Here is a 17,052-nt window from a genome sequence, read left to right on the forward strand (position 1 = left end):
ACTTAAATTACCAATATTAGGTTAGCTTAGGTCTTTTCTTACATAAAAAAAATATATATATATATAAATTATTCAAAATGCACACGGTGGGGGAGTGTACGCATAATGCGATATGAAGTAGACCTGCAAATAAAAGCTGCAAAGATGTACAAATTTCACAAATTCTTTGAGCATTTTGGATCAATTCAGAATTCTAATTCAGAGGACTAGGAATTGCAATTATCGATTTTAAATGTAGCAGACTTAAACAGAGTGTAAAAGCGGAAGTTATGTTGTGCAAATGAAACTGTACTGACCATCCATTCTGAGATGATGATGTCAACCTTCTCCACAGGAAGCTTGATGTCCTCTATGCGACCTTTAATCAGAGTGATGATGTTCTCCAGCTGATTGGACCTGCAAGGAGACGCGTTGAAAAGTAAGAAACTGCACAAACACTAAAAATGTTTAGGCATTATACCAAATCGTTATCTGAACTTTTATTCCAAGTTGCTTCTATCTCAATGTGTTAAACAACTAAAAACATCACAGGAAGTAAAACTGTCCTAAACTAAAGTAACTGGTGAAACTTGATAAAACCAGAGTTTTGTCATTCTTGAACATTTTTTTTTTCCTTTAGGCTTTTACTGCAGCCTCTTTGATATGTTTAGTTTTGGTAAATTTCATCTCAAACATCTTAACATAAAACTTATCCCATGACTAAGAGAAACACTTTTTTCACATCGCACAAGTCATGTGAACAGCCGGATGTTACTACTGGCGGAAACGACAAAGAAGACAACAGGAAGTGGTAGGAAGATGATTTTTTAAATGACTTATCGCTTTAACAAACTTATTCAGGAGTAATTTAAATTGCATTTCTTATTTAATGGAAACACAACTGTGGTGAAATTGTGTTTTTGTTGTTTTTTTCTACATTAGTGGAATATCAAAAGTTTTGCGCACATTTGTAATGGAAATGCAGCTGGAGTGACAGCAAATTAAATACAATGGTAGCAGTCTAAACAATGAGTAAATATGATGAAAGTATTCTGTTTATTTTTTCTTTTTTTCTTTTTTTTGAATTTTCAAAACTTTTCATTGATCAGCAGTCAGCATCTTTACTCTTCTGCACCCAAGTCTCTTCAGACTGAAACAGAGACATGAAAAGGACAAAACTGTAAGTATGAGCCAGCAATATGTCTGGTTCGGGTACGAACCGTAAGATCACCGCTGCCGTTGAAATGATCCCTCCTTTCTGAGCGGCCCGTTTGGGTATCAATCTCTGTGAATATTCCATTATCGTGACAGCTAATGTTACAGAGGACAGAACAATTACTCACAGAGGCCCAGGGAGCATTTCTGCAGCAACGATCCTTATCTTAAACTGTCTCTCCCATCTTGGCTGCTCCTCTAGTGCTGCTATCACCTCCTCCCAGAATCCAACACTCGCCCCTGCACCCATAACCCCCCCGCGCGTCCTGTCCCGCCTCCTCCACCTTTCACAAGAAGGAATCACTGTAATCTCATTATTGGGGTAATTTAGAGGACAATGTCAGGACTCTGGGGACAGAGTCAGTATCTCGGTGTATTTGTGGGGGTGTGAGAACAATGTTCACAAATAATTGCTTTCTCGTGTAAAATGTTCACCATGTCATACAATTTGTTTTCATTACGGCTTACATGACGAAGCAAAGGGATTAATACTTCAACACAAAGTTTTAACTTAATCTTTCATCAGATTGTGTTACTGCCTGATGAAATACAGGACAGGATCTTCAGATTAAAGCTGCTAATTTGCAGAAATGCATTTTAAAGACTGTCTTCAGTCTACATTAACCAAAATAAATAGAATTTAATGTATCAAAAAACTATATCCTGTTGTATTTATCACCTCCGTTGAAACACTGTTCCTTTCAAAATTCTTGGAGAATTATTTATATCCTTTACAAGTGATTTATTACGATTCTTTGAACAGGTTGAGATAGATCTGTGGGCGATAGAAAACCTTTTCATGAAACTATCATAGAAAACAGTCTTTACTCAGAGGCTTCTTCAAATTTGTTGTAGCACAGACCTCTACAGGAAATCTTTCCTGTCCACAGACATCACCATCTACAAAAACTCTGAAAGAATTTTTAACTAATATAAGTTAGAACAACATTTCATTTCCATCTGAGATCAATAAAGTAAATGTAATGTTGATTTTATTGAAATAAAAACCTACTTAGACAGTTTATATGGGTTTATTAACACTTTACAGCAGCTTCAGACACTTTTCAGAATAAAGATGAACTTTCAGACATTTCCATTTTAAATTTGTCTTTAAATCAGGAATTTCCTTTTTCAAGGGAGACCTGAACTGTTTTAGTTCTGCTTATTTTAAACTTTTACTAATATAAAAGTGCTTTTTATAAATAAATTGGATTAAAATTTGAATTCCCGTCTTTTTATTTTTTTTACAGGATTTAAGTATTACCCATTAGAAGAGTGACTGAGAAAAAGGGAACACATCAAGCTTTTCATTTAAACTCTGCTGACAGAGCAGAGACAGGAGATGGATGCTCCTGCCCAGCCAATAGGCACAACTTTAATTAGAATCCTCATATTAACATTGAGAGGAAGTACACACACTCACACACACACACACACACACACACACGCACACACACACACTCACACACACACACACACACGCACACACACACACTCACACACACACACACACACACGCACACGCACACACACACACAAAATACCAGCTTTAAAGTTATGCACCAAGTCATCACTTGATATTAAATGGTGTCTCTTTGTCACTATGTCTATATGTGAACAAAAGTGTGAAAAAGGATCCGAGCGAGCGAGAATTAAGGGCATCTTTCTTCACTGCTGGGGAACCTGCTACATAACCCGCACACTGACACACACTTCAACAGCAAGTCACTGGTCTGTAAAATTAAAACATCCTTTCCCTTCAGCAAACCCTGTTGTTTTGCTTATACGTCGCTTTCTTACATAACGGTAATAACAGCAGTCATAATGGCCTCTAATTCAAAAATGCATTTCAGTAGCAGGGGAGTGATGGCGACTGCAGGTAGTCATTGTAAAAGCAGAAGCTCCAGTGGAGGTAAATGGACTCCAATGGTGAGAACCAGCAGCTGGAAAACTGGAAACACACTGAACCAGAAATCAGACAGAGAACTACTTCACAAATGGCAATAAGACGCGGCTTTGGTGTGTTCTGTATGTTTGTGTGGATGTGGCTGCTGCGTTCGGACTGCAGCAGAAAAGCCGAGGGACAAACAAGACGAACTGCAGGTGTAAATTATGTACATTATGGCGATGCCATTGACAGCAGCTCTATTGAAGTCAGCCAGCTGCAACAAATAAAAGGTAGATGGAGGTCACACTAAGCTCTACTTACTCCTGCTGTTTGTGGCTGTATGCTGAAGAAAACGTCTATCTTTAATTCAATAATATAAGCATGAAACGAGTAGTTTCATTGACATTAGAGATGCAGTAACTTTTACAAAAATATGTTTTTTACATATTTATTCAAACTGTCATCATGTGACAGCAATAAAAAAAAGAAAATCAGCCACCTCCATATCTAATGCTACTACTGTAGCCTGCAAATATGCACTGCTCCTGGTCAAAAACATCCAATCAGAGCCAGGGGGAGGGTCTTAGCGCCGTCAATCAACCTCCTGTATGCTGCTAAATGCAGTAATGGTGGAAAAAAGCTAGATGTTACAGGAAAACTGCTAGCTATGCTAACTAGATCTAGCTTAGCACGAGAGTGATTGGCAGCGCTAAAACCCTCCTCCTGTCTCTGATTGGTTGATTCTAACCAAGTGGTGTATTTCTACAGTTATGTCTTATATTATACTGCCATCACAAAATGATAATTTTAACAAATATGTAAAAAACATTTTTTTTTTTTTTTTTTTTTTTTAGAAAAGGTACATACTGCAACTTTAAACTAAAAGTTTCATTAACTTTTAGTCTAGTTACATTCCATGCTGTTCGTCTCACCTGACTATGTCCATTGCCTGATAGATGATCTCTGATTGGTCCACTGCAATCACCTTTTTGGCCCCAGCTCTGGCGGCAAACATGGACAGTATGCCGGTCCCACAACCCACATCAAGCACCACCTGCAGAACAACAACAGCAGGCGGTGATTACAGGTGGAGGCTTCATGCTGAGCCGCAATATTTATTTCTATCAGTATCTGCAGAAAATGATGAGGTCCAGTCATCCGGTGCATTTCGTAATAACCTTCATACTTAATGGCATCTATAACCCAAGAAATACTTCTGGGATTTTTGATGATCTGATCACTAAACTAACTAAAAACAATATTGCTAAAGAAAAAAAGTCAACTTCTGTTAAAATGTAAGATTCTTTCATTATAAAACACCACAGTGAAATGCATCCTTCTTTCTTTGCTAAACTAAAATAAATGATTTAATGATCATTGATCAAGTTAGTCAGAGGAAAATTTGCCAAAACAAATATTTGGCTGATTAATTGGTCCATCTCCACTTATGTTCTAGAGTACAAAACAATTCAGACACAATATTATTGTTTTATTTTTTTTTTATTGTAGCTATGTCCTTTTTATGTTGGCACTAACTAAACTAAAATTAATAAAATAATAACTGAAACTGAGAAAACAATTTCATTAACTGAAATAAATAAAAACGGGGAAATATTATAGCTAACCGGAACTGCAACTATAAAACTAAAACATACTGAAATTATAGTAATAATATCCTTCACTTTTATGTTTATGAATCTATGTATTAGCCTTTTGAACTGATTTCTTTTTCAGCTGTTGGCAAATTAAGGTAGTCAGTACTCCTCCTAACAACAATTACACTAGCCAGCAAAATGGTGACGGCAAAATTTGGGAGAAAATACGATATTATTGAACAACAATAACATTTTCTGAAAAAAAGCATCTTCTCTTAAGTTAATGTTTACATAATCACAATACAATATTCCAACCTTTCTGAATTCTGCACCAAAAAATGTATCAATATATGAAAAAAAACTAAAACTACAACTTTTAAAAATATAAGTAAAACTAAATATTAAACTAATGGTAAATAGAGCTGCACAATAAATCAATAACAATATATATTGCAATAATGAGTATCAATAGATAATACACCTGATAGAATATTCGATATATAGAAAATTAATTAAACCGAACAGCATTCTGGGGGATGTAGGCAGAGAAAAAACTTCTCACAGCTCCGTCACTCAGTCTTTGGTTACCTAGCAACTCACCCTTTCTATGGTTACATAGCAACAACTTGTGAGTAACTTGTGCAGCAGCAGTTTAAAGTTTCATAACTGCTTAAAAAAAAAAAAAACAGCCCGTGTGTAAACTGTGGACAAAACATGAAAGCTCACATCACCAGTTTGGCAGTATTTCAGATATTTAAAACAAAAAAACACATCAATTATCAATAGAATGATATGAAACATTTATATTTGTATCAGCATTGACACTACCTAGTAAAAACTAAGACACACACTCTGAAAAGTAATTAAAACTAACTGAATTAGACAAACAAAAGGTCACAAAGACATAAAGCTAAACTATAATGACAAGCCCAATCTATAATAAGCTTGGTTAGCACAACAATTAATTGTTTAAAGTGCAATTCTAACCAGCGCTGGGGAAGCAGCTACAGTGCATCCATCTGTGTTTGGTTGCGTCTCTGTTCAGGGTAACTCAGTGAGTATCCTGCTGTCTTTGTGAGTTCACAGAGTGTCGCAGGAACAATGCTGACACGACACAACTCCTCCTTTCTTTCTCCAATCCTGATGATACCATTGTGCTCACCTCGCCGTCTGCTACTGTTAAAAAAGACACTTCCTTCTCTGCTGACTGAGTCAAGCTGACAGGGATAATGCAAGTTCCCATCAACACAAACAACCTCTGTCCTCTACAGCCTCGTCTGAACCAGCAACTTCCCATATAATGAAACGCTACGTCTTCCTGGAGCAAAAAGCTACGAAAAAGAGACGCACGGAGGGGGCCTGGCATTCAGGGGGGCGTTATGGGTTTGGTAGTGGATTACAAGTCTGTTATCAGGACCATGCAGTCGACATTTGAGGCGTTAATAGAGAGCTGCACGGCCTCCTAAATCAGACACTGTCTCTTTATTAATGTCCTCTGGAAAACGCAAACGTCCGTTTCGGTTTAATGGGATTTGCTGTACATTATAGCAGTTAAAGCACGAATGTAAACAAATGAAATCAGACATGCTGCGTTGCATTGGCTCACCTTGTCTCTGAACACTTCTGGGTTTTTGTACATGAAGTCGCGGTAGCTCTCTGTCCGCACTTTATCCTGGAAAATGGAAAAAAAATAAAAGCAGCAATATCAGTTAATATGCTGAGTTAAAGTTGGTCCATAAATGTGAAGAAATGTGAGAATCAATCTGAAGAATAAATGCAAACGTTTGCAATAGATGCACGACTGATGCAAAAACAAAATCTTACCAAATATTTGCCAAACTAACTTACATGTAACTTATCAGCAAGATAAAGAACCTTGTTTTAAGTCAATAACTCACTAAAACTGATGAAATTTCCACTGGCAGATGATTTCACTTATAAAATGGGAAAACCATCTGTCAGTGGAATAGGTACTTTTTCATCCGTAAGGGAATTATTGACTTAAAACAAGTTCCTATGTTTTTCTGAAAAGTTACTTCTAAGTTAGTTTTTCAGGATGTCAAGGGTCCAAATATTTCTGAACAATAAATTAGACTTAATACTTGGCAACAATTTTATACAAGATATACATTTAAAAAAAAAACTAATATTTTCTACAACCTGTTTTCTTCTGCTATACTTATCCAGTACAATATTTAAATCAAAATCCATACTTTTGTTAATGTTAAAGTTTTCATAAAACTGAGGTACAGTGACAAAGATTTTTATATTCAATACATTTTATTGTTAGCTTCATGCTTGATTCTCTGAAATCCTTGGTAATTAATTTACATCTTTTTTCTCAATAAGTTTCTTGCGTCCCTGTTGACTATTTGCAACAAAACGCTTGATGGTTCTGTCATCAGGCCTCAATAACTTTTCATCACGATATAGAAGCTTAGATTTTCCAAGATCGATTCATCCTTTGGAGAAACTTTTGGTCACTTCTGACTTGTCAGAGTCGGTTAAATCTCTTTTTGGCTCATTTTGCATAAATAAAAGAAGCTGCAAAGCAATAATGAACAAAAAGATTTAGGATGTTGACCTTGGTAGGCCACACCCTTCCTTTTTACACAGATTCACATCACCTGCTATCCTTAAAGGGCCAGAATGCCTTTTTATAGTACGATCAGTTAACTATGTTACCTTCAGTTGATTTAAAAGTGCTGTATAAAATGAATATGAGTTAAAGAAAAATTTACTTCATAATTTAATGCCTTGAAATCGGGCCTGTGTCTCTAAGAATCTCCTGCTCTTTCTGAAGCTCCGCCTTCAGGAAGTCATCACAACATGGCTCCTCTATTAACCCTTTAACGACATTTTTAACCAGAGTTTCTCTGAGAAGTAGCTCCTATAGTGAATTCAGCAGATGCTCAGTTCCACCAGGTGTTTGCTAATTTCTGCTGGCTAGTCGGAAGGAGCCGAATGTGGGAAGTGCTGCTCTGTGAGCCGGAAGCTTGGTCGAAGGCGGAGCTAGGTCCACCTGGGCGTTTTGGAGCTGAATGGTTGCCATGGAGATTAAAGAATGTCTCAAACAGGCATGAACAAATCAAGAAAACCCTCCAGGTATATTTTTGATGAGGGAATAACATCACAACATGATGTAAAGCTCAAAATACTACCCCTTTAAATCTACTAAGCATTAAGTTTATCCAAATATGTCTAATAATTATGATAAGGTCAAAACAATTAGTTGGCTAATTATGGAAATCAACTAACTTTACCAGGAGAAACTTACTTTTAATCTGAAGAGAACCTCTCTAACACACGGACTGCATGGTGACGCTGTTTGACCAGGATGACCCGGTGAAGCCAACGTCATCGTGTTCCTGGCCCCTCCTCGGGTCTGATGAAGTTTTCAGACTGACGCACACGCAACGCAAAAACTTTACAGCGGTTAGCACCAATCAGGAGGAGGAGCATGTCCAAGAACTGCAGCCAGTCGGAAAACACACACACACTGAGCGTGTGCTGACACTTTCAGGTTTCAGCGCTTTAAGGCATGTGAAAATTAATTTCCATGTTCTGTACGGACTGCAGCGTCTCACATGAGCGCCCCCCACTTATTGCTGCTTTGTCACTTTTCAGAAGATGTCGTGTCCTCATTATGAATTTCTGATGGTTTTCATTTACATGCTACATTGAGATCTTTCAACCAAGTTACGAGCCAACGAGCCCAGCCTCACAACAACTTATGTGTGGAACTCAGACCTTCAGCATTTCCTCATGGATGCCATAATGGCCGTAAGAGCTGAAGTAGGCCTCGTCCTCATCCTCCCTCAGCTCGGCGACGGCGCCCAGGTTGCCACCCCGGCCAGGTTCTGAGTTCAGCACCAAACCCTGAGCCAGGAGCCTAAAACAAAGGGAGACAAACCTGCAATTAACTTCTAGTACTGGGACAAAAGCAGTGACCAGAAAGGAGGACGTGCAGACAGGACAAAGCAGTAAATGAAGGAGATGGGAGGCATTTATCGTTCTAACTCTCTTCCACTCCCTCTGTAATTTTCCCTTTCCTCTTCCTCCCTTCAGCTTCCCTGCTGCAGTGGAATTTTCCCCTTCTTTTTTTCTCATCTTTCCTCTTCCCTTCAAACTTCTTCCACAGGGAAGTCAGATTAAAGTTTGTGCAGAGACCACTGTGTCCCCCTGGTGGCCTGAAAAGGGAAATGCAGGCGGGATGGCTTTCTTAAAGGTGATCCGTTACAATTCCTTAGGTCTGTATCTCTATGCAAAACATGTTCATTACATTCATTACAAGATCATTCTTAGATAATGAAACTTTAGTTTGTTTTTAGTTCCTTTCAGAATGAGTTGCAATACAAAAACACAATCTTATAAAGTATTTTTAGTCCAGTTTCTAGTGCAAATATTAATTATAAACATTTTAAAAAGGACAAACTTATAATTAATTTTTCAGCAACACATAGGAATTTGTTTAAGGTCAATAATTTCTCAATATTGATGAAAAAGTACTACTTCCACTCTCAAATTATTCCCCTTATAACAAGCCATTTTTTCCATAAGTGAACTAATCTACCGGTGAAGACTAGTGCTTTTGTCATCAATATTAAGGAATTATTTACTTTAAACAAGCTCCTATATCTTACTGAAAAGTTACTTCTAAGTTAGTTTAGTCTTGTTTCAAGTAAACTAATAAATTTGTTTACTTTGTAAGATTTTGTTTTTGCATTGTGTCACTTTAAATCCGGCTGGCCACTCAATGTTTACACTCGCATGTTAAAACGGCTGCAAAAAGATTAGCATTTATGCAACTGTACACCTTTGAAAAGCAGAAGTGGAGCCTCCTGCAAAACCAACAAAAATGCAGTAAGTGGTTTCTTGATGGTAAGTCAGCAACAAAACACTTGTCTTTTCCAGCAGCCATTGTACAGCAGTAAGGCCAGATGACCAAACATGGCAGAGCTCAGTTTGGGTTGTTAGGTGACAAGCTGGGCTTTGATGAGGTTGCTAGGTAACGGGCTGCACCTGAAACGGTTCATTTTCCGACACTAAAAAACATTACTCTACTGCCAAAAATCAGAAGTGTGTTTTAAGTGCTTGTACTGTTTTTAGAAGCAGTAGAAACCCAAATGGAAGCACAAAATACGTTCCCTTTAAAAAAAAAAAAAAAACATTTTAAAAACATCAGAAAAAGGGAAAGAGAACTAAATCACAAACCTTAGTTTGTGCACATCCTCCATGAGTCTGGCCACTGCCTCTTCTGAACGCTGAACTCGTTCTTCGGCTGTCAGGGCTCTGCGGCGCACCTCACTATGGGAATCGCCTCTGGATGATGAGGACGTGTCCTCGGTGCCACACAGCTCCTCCGGGTCTAACAAAAACACAGGCATGAGCGCAACACAGTTAAAACCAGATGGTGACGTTTGTTTTGTTTGTATTTTAATCACGTCAGCTCCACTTCAAAATCTAAAGCACCAGAAGTAATCTGCACCATCTTATTAGGAAAGCACAATGTAATGCATAGTGGACTCATGCCTTCCAGACAACAAAAAGAAAATATGTGGCAGTGATTTAGAAGGTGGGTTTAGATGCAGTACCTGTCTGCAACAGTGGGTCGTCCTGAAGGACCGGTTTTAGGAAGTCCTCACTGTCCCAGGGCAAGAGGCCCTCTGACAGCTCCATCAGGTAGGATGCAGAACATTTCTAAGCATGCAGATAAATGAATACTTCTGTGTTTTATATGAACATACAACTCAAAACCTGTTATTAAAATAAATATGTAAATGCTGCCACAAAAATGACAGACAGAACTTACTGTTGCACGAATGAAATTGATCATTTTTATGTAACCGTAGTCATCTAAACCTAAAGAGAAACAGAGCATGCATGACCGCAGCAGAACAAAACAACAACTGGTCCTGGACACGGTTTAATTTTGTTTACTTACAGTGTTTTCTTATGACGTCTACAACGTTAAGCTGGTGTTCAACTGTGCAGTGCTGAAGCGTTGCAGAAACAGAGTCCAACAACCTAAACACAAGTGAAACGCAATAAAGTTTGTTTTATTTAGGAAGACTCAAACAAGCTGTGAAAGTTAAAATTAAAAACAGCTTCTCTTATGTAAAATATACAACATTTTAATCTGTAAAGTGTGTTAGTTTTCCTCCTTCGCATATGGTTATATTGTCATTATCACTGTTTTACACTTTCAGGTAACCCAGAACTTTTGAGGATTTTTAGGAGTAAGGAATTTTGAAAAGTATATAAATTACAATAGAATATGATAGAATATAATAGAATAGTCCTTTATTAATCCCACAGTGGAGAAATTCACTTAATACAAAAAACAGTAACAAAATACACCAATATGAACATAATTTTTGCATTTGAACAAGATAAAACTCAGACATTTTCAGATAAATCTAAGAAATCTTCAAGAAAAAACTTTGACTTTTGGCCATTTTTGGAGCTCAGAAATTTACTTGATTTTTCTTGAAAATTACTCAGATTAGTCTAGAAAATTTTTTGTAAATTTTCAACTTCTCAAACTCAGAAATTTCAAACATTTTCTTTTTTTTAGAACTCTTCTATGATTAATCTAAAGGTTTCTGAGTTTTTCTTGCAAATTGTCACCCTTGAGCACAGAAATTGCCAAGCTTATTTCTACAAAATTTCTGAGATTAATCTAAAAATTCTTTAAGTTGTTGGAGGAAATGTCCTCCTTTTTTTCCTATCTGCAATGGTCCTAACGGGTCGTCGTAGGTTTTTCTTTCCCGATTTTTTTTTTTTTTTAAGTGAACAGAAATATTCTCTACAATAAACTGTAGCAAAAAAATCAGTACGGTTGAAAACTGTAGAAATCGAGGAGAAACATAAAAAAAATTAAATAAAAAAATAGCCTCACTTTTCACAGAACAAACAGATAACGGTCTGACCCTCCTCCTCCATCCACTGCCATTGCTCTTCATCACCGTCCACATCACCGTCATCTTCGTCAGAAAGTTCGGGCATCTCTTCAGCATCTATCAGAGTGAAACTTCATCACAACTTCAAAGAAACAACAGAGTCCCACAGCTAACAGCGGCAACGGTCATACAAATATGCAGCAACACCGTTAGCTGCTAGCTCGGTTTAACGCCACTTAGTGCACGTCTGGTTGCTCAAATACTCTGCAGCGGGCGTGTATAAACCAGTAATAAACGTTTATATTTTAAAATACATGAGATGCTTTGTTTTGCTTTAGAGTAAACTCACGTGGGTCTGTGTTGTCTGCCATGTTGTCGCCTTTGGAATCGGAGGACTTCCTGATGACGTATCGTGACGTTCCGACCGGTTGGCTGTAATTCAACATCCCAACCACCAGGTGTCACTAAAAAGACGGATTTTTTCTTTTTTGCGTCATGTTGTTTTAATACTTACGTTATCAAATATATTTTAATCTGTCAATATTTATTAACATTATGAGGTCTATTACTATTATTAGTTCTTCTTTATCTTGTTTCGTTCTAACTCAGACAAACATAATGGATGGCTTTGCCGAAACTTGCCACATAAAACAGACCTGTTTTGTACACAGCTTTGTTTCTACAAGGAACACCTGAAGGGGTTATTGTAATGTCAAGTTGCATGAACATGTTTCACGTTACAAATTACACGCCAAAATGCAAACTAGAGCAACATTGTAGCCCAATGTCCTGTCCGGTTGCTGGGAGAGTCAAATCAACATAGTTGAAACTCATTGTGGCTAATTGCTACACGATCAGTTGCCACGGGGGGGGGAACGAAATAGGTAACTTATTTAATCTTAGTTAAAAAGCTTTTATATGTAATTTGCTATCTGTATTCTTGCATAAGATTGTGTGGCTTAATTGAAATACAAGCAAAGATAAAATGAGCAACATTTCTAAGCTGTGTTGTGTCACCTCATACCTTAGTTGAATACCTTATTATTCAACTAATAATGTTCTGTAAAAAGTAATGTATGCACTGAATAACTAATGTAATAAGTAATTTGCTTAACTCGTGTACTTTTTGCGGTTTTAATGGAACAACTTATACAACTGATACAGCAAATGCTTTTAGAGCTACAAAATGTGTTACCATTTTCAGTCACAAGAGGGCGATGTTGCATCATCGACAAATATGCAAACTATGTAAAGTACTTCAAAAAATACATCAAAGAAATGGAATAATTAGATCGTTCAGTATAAAGACAAGCACTATATATTTTCAAAAAACTGGTTTGCATTATATTATGAATATTTATCATTTGATGCAGAGAATGTGAAACTAAGTTGTCATTCATCACCTGAAAATTGATTTCAGGATCACTTTTTTGCAACAGGTGCATCGGTAAAAGAAAATATTACAATAATCTTATGAATGTGAAAATATTTTATTGATTTTTAAACATCAAGTAGCATCATTTACTGAATATGTTTGCAGCACATGTATGGACATTCCTTGTATAAAATGTCAACACAATCAGCTTAATGCGGTGGTTTACAGTGTTAGAGCACAAATGAAAAGGCCAAACAGTTTGGCATATTTCCCTGATTTAAACATCACAATACAACACAAAACGATACACTTTACTTTATGCACATTCTTTCATTGGAATTAGGAATAAATATAAGAATATCTGTTTTCAAGTACTTCAAAAATATCTTGATGAGGCTCTTGCAGAATGTGATCATCTATGTAGAGCAGCCACAATGACCTGAAAATACAAAAAATAGTTTTAGCAAGTTAGTTTTAAATTAAGTGCCCCGTGTAATGTACTGGTATCACGATTAACATTTACCAATATTCATTGATCAATTAAGATAATCCAAAATAAAGCTTTGAAGAAAAGCTTTGCAAGAAAATTGAACAAGTGATAGTAGATCCAGTTTGACCCAAAAATTATTCATTTTCCCTGACAGAATAACATTCAAAGTAATTTTAGAGTCAGAGTTCAGACTTAAATCAGAATAATTAAATATTCAATCAGTGGAAAAATGTAAAATGCTGGTCAGTAATTCTAAGAAGGATTTGATTACTGTACTGCCAATAAAGCTATAATTTAACGTAAAATTTGTAAATTTGAAAACAGATTTTTCCCTTTTTAATGATTCATCTAATCTAGTTGTGGATGTTTGTCATTTACTATCAAAAATCAACTAGTTGGTTGAATTAAAACCTTTTTAAATCTGCCAAGGATGTGAATAGTTTGTGTTTTTATTCCTATAAATGTTATAAGGGTTCCTATAAATTTGTGTGATTTGTGTATTAAACAGTACAATGTCTGTTAACGTGTCTGACTTCCAGAAATATTGATAACTCAGGTTAAACAAATAAAATAACAGTTTTTCAACATTTTGTACCTTCCATTTATTTCCCTTTCACTTTTCCCAGACTGGCAAGGTCCTTGTTCTCCAGGATCTCCGCCTTCTGCTCCGGCTGCAGCAGAGTGTTGGACACCATCGCTTTCGCCACCGCTTGGACTGAGATGGACATGGAGTTGGAGCAAACGGCAGAGAAGGCACCGAAGAACTTCCTGGCGAGCCACTCTCCGGGTCGACTCTCCTGTCTGTCGACGAGCAGAACCCTGTTGGAGGAAAACGGTACAGCCCAGAGATGCTTTTGGTTTAAAGTCAGTTTAATTCTCAGTGAAGTCATAACTGTAGGACAAAAGTTGAATCAGTGGCCATTTTATTGCAATTTTTCACATAATACAGCCTTTAATTTAGATACAGTTTTCTTCCTTTCAATCAGGGATGTCCAAAGTGCGGCCCATGGGCCATTTGTGCCCTTGGAGTAGCTTTGTGTGGCCTCTTGACACAACTTAAAAATAGTTTAAGCAGTTCTCCAGCAAATGGAGTTGGTGCAGATGGATATTTTTTTGATTTCCAATAACAAGTTTACATCTTAAATAATACATTTTAGGTCTTGCTTCATTTTAATGTCAGTAAGTAGGGCCACAAATCGCCTCCAATAATTAAAATGGGCTAAATACAGCTGGCGGTCTACAGTTAGACAGTTATCAAACTAAAACTGGAACTTTGACCAACAAGTAAGGAAACTGTACAAGGTGGAGACTCTTTTCCAGACTTTTCAAATTAAAACGCATGGTAATCGGTTGCAAGATGAAAAGAACTTCCCACATCTGTTCTCTTTTATAAAATGGGACCACTTACCCTGGTCTGTAAATGGCTAATCTGTCAAAACCCAATTCCTCAATTTCAGCTTCAACTTGGCCCTGAAAAAAAAACATCCATTCCATCAGGTCTCTTATTGGCTGTTTTACCTGAGAGAAACATGTTCAGAAAAAGGGATTTCAATATGTCACCACTGAGAAAACATACATTTTGTGTTTCTATAGGAGTTTAAGTTAATAATTCCTTAATATTGATGGAAAAGTACTAGTTCTTTTGTCAGATAATTTCACTTGAAACAAGACATTTATAAGTGAATGTCTTATAACATTAATTTTTAACACTAGCGGAAATATCTTTGCAAATATCTTTTCCATAGAAACTAGACCAAAAATACTTGGTAACATTTTGTGTTTTGCAGTGTAGATTATTTCACTTTTAACACAGGTACACTTGAAATAAGTAACTAAATTACAAGTAACTTTTCAGCAAAATATATCAGCTTATCTTAAATAAGTAAACTAACTTAAGTAACTTAAACTCCTACATCTTGCTGAAAAGTTAGTTATGTTACTTTTGCCTTTATTTCAGGTGTATATTTGCACTAGAAACTAGACCAAAACACTCTTTAGATTTTGTTTTTTTGCAGTGAAGTAGTACAAGAAAGCTAATAACTGACCTTGACTTTGAGGTAGAGGAAGCTACTTTTTTTATCGGCTCCTCTGGAGGACTCCAGGTGAAACTGTGAGCAGCCTCCAGCCTTGGCGAGCTCTGCAGACTTCAGAACGTAGTCATGATCAACTCTGACGAATCCGTCCTAAAACCCAGAAATAACAACATGAGATAAGGATTCCCTTTGCCTTTTATACCTTGATCATTTGGAAATTACTGACACCATTTGCCTGGTGTCACAAATTAGCACCATTCCTAAATTTATGCTAATCGTAGGTACAATGTTCAAACTAAACATCTTCAACATCTGACTGGCAACAAAAAACAATAATTTTCATACAATAGGGTTGAACTTTACGATTTCTAGCTCAATATTTACCTAGGCTAGCTAACTCAGCTACGCTTGAGAGGCAACGTCAACCAACCCTAAAATAGATGTTGATGCTTAGTCATTGCCAGTGTTGGGTAGTAACTAGCTATATTTACTCAATTATATTTACTTTAGTAACTTTTTGGAAAAAATGCACTTCTAGTATTTTTACTGTGCTATACTTTGAGTAATATATTTTTCCAAATACTATATTTACTCTTGAGTAATTTCTTGCTACTTTTTACTTTTACTTGAGTAAAAGCAAGTTGAAGTGATGCTACTCTTGAGTATAATTTTTGGGTACTCTGGTCATTGCTACTGCTTCAACAACGTTGAAATTTGAATTAAATTGCAGCTTATCCCCCACTTTATATTTCATTTACTTACAGCCCCTGCTTTTGCCCTGGTTGTTCCCAGGCAGCAGTAGCCCACATCGTGGCCATTGAAAGCAGCAGCATAGTCATCGAGTTTTTCAAAGTCAACCACTTCCTGTATCTGCAGGCATAAATAATAAAAAGGCATAAATAAGTATTCTCAAGCAGAACATAAAGAGTTATGTTATAATGTAAAAACTGCATCCAGACACTAACCAGGTTTTCATACGCTTTATCTTCAAAGCTCAGCTGTCTTCGTCCAATGAGGGTTACTTTGGAGAAAATGTTTCTCTCCAGCAGCTCTTGAAGCAACACTTTCCCAGTTTCCCCAGAAGCTCCCAGGATAAAACAGCTCTTGTTCTGACCCCTGAACTTTTCCTCCAGGGTCTTCATGTCCTCAGCCATGCTGGGAGATAGACGAACATGAGACAGGAGGGTTATCACTTATCTAGAACAGGACATGAAGTAGCAAACGCCAATTAATTTTAATGTGTTTCAAATAGAGCTGGACAATTTGGCTAAAAAAAAAAAATTGTTTCTTATCAGTCAATATTGATAATTTTTGTTTTAAATATCTGAAATAATGCCAGATTGGTAGGATAACATTTCCTGTTTTTCCATATTTTAACTCCACACTTTTTTTAAACAATTATGAGGTGGAAAAACTACTACTTTACAAGTTACTGTCTGCTTTTATAAATAGACTAATAATGGTTTAAACGTGCCTGAATTCGTCACGGATTGTCCATCACAAACACCATGTTCAGGCATAAGGGTGTCCATATGTGCACTTGGCACCAGGACACCCTAGGCCGCAGTTCGATGA

At 36.8% G+C, this 17,052-nt stretch overlaps 2 protein-coding genes across 3 annotated transcripts in view; both read right to left on the bottom strand.

The window, feature by feature from the left end:
- Positions 1 to 12,042, bottom strand: part of prmt3 (protein arginine methyltransferase 3) — a 59,723-nt gene extending 47,681 nt beyond the window's left edge. The window contains exons 1-10 of the mRNA XM_015042639.1: positions 11,929 to 12,042; positions 11,579 to 11,696; positions 10,622 to 10,704; positions 10,490 to 10,539; positions 10,272 to 10,377; positions 9,892 to 10,045; positions 8,428 to 8,569; positions 6,284 to 6,349; positions 4,015 to 4,136; positions 297 to 396 (exon numbers count right to left, since the gene is read on the bottom strand). Coding sequence (XP_014898125.1) covers positions 297 to 396; positions 4,015 to 4,136; positions 6,284 to 6,349; positions 8,428 to 8,569; positions 9,892 to 10,045; positions 10,272 to 10,377; positions 10,490 to 10,539; positions 10,622 to 10,704; positions 11,579 to 11,696; positions 11,929 to 12,025 — 1,038 coding nt within the window. The 5' untranslated portion in view covers positions 12,026 to 12,042. The remainder of the gene's footprint in view (positions 1 to 296; positions 397 to 4,014; positions 4,137 to 6,283; positions 6,350 to 8,427; positions 8,570 to 9,891; positions 10,046 to 10,271; positions 10,378 to 10,489; positions 10,540 to 10,621; positions 10,705 to 11,578; positions 11,697 to 11,928) is intronic.
- A 1,008-nt stretch (positions 12,043 to 13,050) lies between these two features.
- htatip2 (HIV-1 Tat interactive protein 2) overlaps positions 13,051 to 17,052 on the bottom strand; it is a 10,178-nt gene continuing 6,176 nt past the window's right edge. Inside the window, exons 3-8 of one of the 2 annotated variants that reach the window (XM_015042640.1) lie at positions 16,443 to 16,632; positions 16,240 to 16,347; positions 15,490 to 15,627; positions 14,853 to 14,914; positions 14,040 to 14,263; positions 13,051 to 13,393 (exon numbers count right to left, since the gene is read on the bottom strand). In XM_015042640.1, the coding sequence (XP_014898126.1) occupies positions 14,047 to 14,263; positions 14,853 to 14,914; positions 15,490 to 15,627; positions 16,240 to 16,347; positions 16,443 to 16,632 (715 nt within the window). In that variant the 3' untranslated portion in view covers positions 13,051 to 13,393; positions 14,040 to 14,046. Of the gene's footprint in view, positions 13,394 to 14,039; positions 14,264 to 14,852; positions 14,915 to 15,489; positions 15,628 to 16,239; positions 16,348 to 16,442; positions 16,675 to 17,052 lie in introns of both variants that reach the window. The other variant, XM_015042641.1, reaches the window with a different exon arrangement.

The sequence above is a fragment of the Poecilia latipinna genome, unplaced genomic scaffold (assembly GCF_001443285.1).
Source record: "Poecilia latipinna isolate Pla-1442-1.1 unplaced genomic scaffold, P_latipinna-1.0 Scaffold598, whole genome shotgun sequence".
Lineage (NCBI taxonomy): Eukaryota > Metazoa > Chordata > Actinopteri > Cyprinodontiformes > Poeciliidae > Poecilia > Poecilia latipinna.